The sequence below is a fragment of the Protobothrops mucrosquamatus genome, unplaced genomic scaffold, assembly GCF_001527695.2.
Source record: "Protobothrops mucrosquamatus isolate PMUCROS unplaced genomic scaffold, P.Mucros_1.0 scaffold7, whole genome shotgun sequence".
Taxonomy (NCBI): domain Eukaryota; kingdom Metazoa; phylum Chordata; class Lepidosauria; order Squamata; family Viperidae; genus Protobothrops; species Protobothrops mucrosquamatus.
This window is the reverse complement of record NW_015386394.1, coordinates 3,221,090-3,226,058: the sequence shown is the minus strand read 5'-3', so window position 1 is coordinate 3,226,058 and position 4,969 is coordinate 3,221,090. Positions and strand designations below refer to the sequence as shown.

The 4,969-nt window shown below is 39.2% G+C and overlaps 1 protein-coding gene across 1 annotated transcript in view; it reads right to left on the bottom strand.

Annotated features, from left to right (window-relative positions):
* PRR12 (proline rich 12) overlaps positions 1-4,969 on the bottom strand; it is a 34,921-nt gene that overhangs the window by 15,872 nt on the left and 14,080 nt on the right. Inside the window, exon 4 of the mRNA XM_015810149.1 lies at positions 4,606-4,969. This exon is cut by the window's right edge and continues 2,920 nt beyond it. Coding sequence (XP_015665635.1) covers positions 4,606-4,969 — 364 coding nt within the window. The remainder of the gene's footprint in view (positions 1-4,605) is intronic.

The following is a 4,969-nucleotide window of genomic DNA, read 5'->3' as shown; positions in this document are numbered from 1 at the left end:
TGGGAAGTGAGGGAGGGGAAGGGGGGGGAAGGGAGGGGAAGGGGGATAATGGGGTGGGGGGAGAGTTGGGATGGTATTATAAGTATGCATTAATAGTTATATAACTAAAATGTGTAATGTTAGAATGGAAATGTATGTATGTTAATGCATTTTATGTTTGAAAGATGTATAATTTTTTCTACTTTAAAAATAAAAATTTAAAAAAAAACAAAAAAAAACCCACTGGCAGTTAAAAGGAAGAAACAGCTGCGATCACACATTATTCCTAGAAGCACGAAGCTGAAGACACCAGCCTGAAGATGACAAATGGGACTTCGTCGAAAGAGCCTAAGAGCAGGATAGCACTGCTTGTGTATTAAAGGAATAAACCAAAACAATCGAGCCCTTTAAGCATTATCCACAACCTGTGTTTAATCATGCATTGTTCAACTTCACTTTTGTCCATGCTGGCTGAGGAATTCCAGGAGTTGAAATCACACAGCCTAAAGTTGCCAAGTTCTAAAAAAAAAAAATCCTCTGAGACTAGGCTACATTTAGCCCTGCTTTATTCTTTGGATGTAGTCCTTGACTTACAACAGTTCATTTAGTGACTATTCGAACTTACAATAGCACTGAAAAAAGTGACTTATACCATTTTTCACACTTAACGATCACTGCAGCATCCCTGTGGTCATGTAATCAAAATTTGGATGCTTGGCAACTGACTCATATTTATGACAGTTGCAGAGTTCCAGGGTCATGTCATGTGATCACCTTTTTAAACTTCTGACAACCAAACTCAATGGGGAAGCCAGATTCACTTAATAACCATGTTACTAATTTAACAGCTGCAGTGATTCACTTTGGTGGCAAGAAAGGCTGTAAAATGGGGCAAAACACATTAACAACTGCCTCACTTAGCAACATAAATTTTGGGGTCAACTGTGGCTGTAAGTTAAGGATTACGTACACATCTGTTCACGCACTTCATTCAACAGCAAGCCCCCCGTCTCCCTACTATTTCTGAACTGTGGCAGATGGATACACGAGACAGGGAATTTTCTGCTATAGCATCTTTTTCACTATCCTCTTTTCAGTCAGTGGCCCCAACCTGTATTTATTCACTTCTCCTGGCTGAGCTTGTTTACTGAGGTACTGAGCTTGGTTTTCTTTTTGATTATTTCCAATATTGCACATTGCTTTGTGAATGGTTCATAGAAAAGCAGAGGATAAATGTTTTCATAAATAAAACATGAACCCCATTACCATTATAATTTTAGAGAAGCAGACGCATTTAAGATATAACACTTTTTTTTTATTTTGCATTAAAGCACAGCTAGGGAACCTAGACGTTCAGGAATCAAAATAAACTACTGATTTGTTTGCTGGCTGACTGACTTTGGGCCAATTACTTCCTCTCAGCCCAAACCACCTCACAGGGTTGTTGCTGTGGGGAAAATAGGAGGAGGAAGAAGTATTAAGAATGTTTGCTACATTAAAACTCCCCTTTTTATCGACCCTGTAGTCCCTTAATTCAAGGGTAGAGTTGGGGCTATCCTGGATAGAGCTAAACATTTATTGGCCAAATGCCTTCCTGATGCCATGCAGAGTTCACAGCCGATATTTTTTCTTTGCGCCCTAGGAGAGAAACATCTAATGCTGCCTATGATTGAACTCTCGACCTTCCGAATGGGAAGCAAGCATCTTTTTTAAAAAAAGATTTTATTGATTTTTTTCTTACATACATATAATAATTTTTCAACCAACGTGCTGTCTGGGTTTAAAAACACTAATACATATTTAATTCCTAATCCTTCAATCTTTCCTCTAGCCATTGATAAAATAAGTTCCAAGTTTGGTAATATTCTGTTTCTTCTTTTTCTTTCAAACTCATAGTCAATTTGTCCATCTCTGCACATTCCAGTGTTTTTTTAAATTATTTCTTCCTCTGGTGGTGTTCCTTCATTTTTCCAATATTGCGCAAATATTATTCCTGCTGCTGTTGTGACGTGTAAAATCAAATATAGGCTTTTTTTGTTAATCTTTTCTGGCATTATACCTAGTAAAAAAGATTCAGGTTTAAAGTCTACACGTTCTCCCAATATCTTTTCTAACCAAGTATGTATCTTTTTCCAATAGTTCTTTGCTTTGTCACATGTCCACCAGATATGATAATATGTGCCTGAATTTTGTTTACATTTCCAACATCTATCTGACATATTTTTAAACATTTTTGCTAATCTTGCTGGTGGCAAGTGCCATCTATAAAACATTTTATATAGATTTTCTTTGTACGAAGTTGACATTGTCAATTTATAATTTCTCTCCCATAACTTTTGCCATTTTTCTAGTTCTATATTATACCCAAAAATTTTCGCAAGCATCTTCACCTCTAGGCCACCACACCATTCATTGCACACTGTTAACACATCTCTCAAGAAATGACAGCAATATGATAGCAGGAAGAAAAGACACAAACCAGGAAATTGTGGCAAGATTCAAACATCCCAGCTGTGTATGAACCACATAAAGTTGTAGACTATCTACTGGAATCCTGGTGCCCTTACACAATCTATTGCTGGCATCTACTCGCCTCCCCAACTCAATGAATCACAGCAAGTCTCCAGCAGGTGTTTAAGATAGCCATTACAGTTGTGCATAATGCCTTCAATATAATGTTATTCCATAGCACTGATCTGTCACGATGGTATCTTGGTGCTTAGTGAAGCATTGCTGCTGCCAACATTAAACAAAGCTGTTGGCTGGGATGAGGGGGGAACCTGTTCAGAACAGAACAGAAGTTGCAAAAGTTATGCTTAGTCTCTATTAAATTTTTTTGTGAGATCGTGGTAGTCTTGTTCAGGATGCCAATATCCTTAATTCACACTTACCTATCTTTGCAATAATAAGGAGCAGGATGGAAATTAATGAACCCAAATACTGAACAAAATAAACTACTAATTTACAAACAAATCTTTAGCAATGCAAATTTGTATAGGTAGCTCTTGATTTACACCAGTTCATTTAGTGACTGTTTGAAGTTACAACAGCACTGAAAAAAGTGACTTATGACCATTTTTCACATGACCTGATATGAAGCAACTCCATGGTCATATAACCAAAATTCAGATGCTTGGCAACTGATTTACATTTTTGACAATTGCAGCATCCTGGTGCCTTGTGATCATTCTTTGCGACCTTTTGCCAAACAAAGTCAATGAGGAAATCAGATTCACTTAATAACCGTGTTACTAACTTTAGCAACTTAACAACTATAGTGATTCACTTAACAACTGTGGTAAGAAACATAAAATGGGGCAAAATTCACTTAACTGTCTTGCTTAACAATAAAAAATTGGGGTTCAGCTGTGATCATAAGTTGAAGACTACCTGTATCAGCAAAATGACTCTATCCCAGATATACCCTCAACTGAAAAATTGAACCTAAAATCCATCATGATTATTGCCTCCCTTATTCAAAATACCAGCTTTTTAAAATAATAATAATAATAATAATAATAATAATAATAATAATAATAATAATAATAATAATGATGATGATGATGATGATGATGATGATGATATGATGATGATGTTGGAAGGGACCTTGGAGGTCATCTAGTCCAACCCCCTGCTCAGGCAGGAAACCCTATACCATTTCAGACAAATGGCTGTCCAGTCTCTTCTTAAAACCTTCCAGTGTTGGAGCATTCACCGCTTCTGGAGGCCAATGGTATTAGAAATACAGATACTCCTCAACTTACAACATTAATGGAGCCCAGGATTTCCATTGTAAGTCATGACAATTGTAACTCAGGGCACTCACGTGACCGGACTTGATTTTACAACTTTGTGATAAATTTATGTATTCCTATTGCTAGAAACCAGCCAAAAAAGCTGGAAACTGATAAAATGTTGTTAAATTGTGGTCATATGACTGTGGAACACTGTAACTGGCTGTAAAGGAGAGACAATTGCCAGCACCCAAAATTTGGTCATGTAACTGATATATGTGTGCCTGTTCTGGAACTCCAGAACAAGGTCATAAGTAGCTGAGAGAGGGAATCCATTATAACTTCCAATGCTCACTAAGCATCTGGTCATTAAGTGAGGATTACCTGTACAAACATTAATATGATATCTCTATGAAAACTATCTATACTAATTCAGTTCCTAAGGAAACAAAGTCCTGAGCTATTATTATACCACCATGGCCATGTACAAATAACCCCCAACTTCACTAATGCATCACCACAGATAACCTCAGAAACCTAAAATATCCACCCTTTTTTTTAATAGGCAGATGCTGTAATTCTGCCAACCTCTGCAAACAAAAACTTAGATTAAATCCCTATTATCTCCAGAGACAAAGACTCAGATACAAGTAACGGGAGAAACTCATACTTGAGACTTAACAATACAGAGTTGGCCAGGGAGAGTGATTTAGCTGGACACCCTTGAGTTTTCTACATTGCCTCACCATTGCATTCTCCATTGAAATCTCTTTATTAAGCCAATATTCTATTACTATTCATTCTATCCTGTGCTCTTTCCAAAATTTCCTTTCTTACCGCTAGGCATTGCTACCTGACAAGCATCTCTCTCCTCCTCAGATTCCCAGCTTACCTTGAGTGGTTTGAGGGATTCCAAGCCTGTGCCTGGCTCAACCCCCTCCTCTCCGGCTTTCTTGCCCCTCCCTCTTCCCCGGCCACGGGGCTTCTTGGTGCCATCATGAGCCACACCGTGGGGCGGTTCAGTCAAGGGCCGGATGCGGGGCCTCCCACGGGGGCGGGGTGGGCCCTCCCGCTTAGGTTTGGTAGGCTTGCGGCCTCGCCGCTTGGGCCCCTCCATGAGGCTGCTGTTTGGTGGGCAAAAGTCTATGTCGCCCATGGGGCTAAGGCTGGTCCGGTTTGTCCGGCAGCTGGAAATGAGGTCAGGCAGCAGATCAGGCAGGCGGCGGCTATTGAGACGGATGTCAGCTGGGACATCC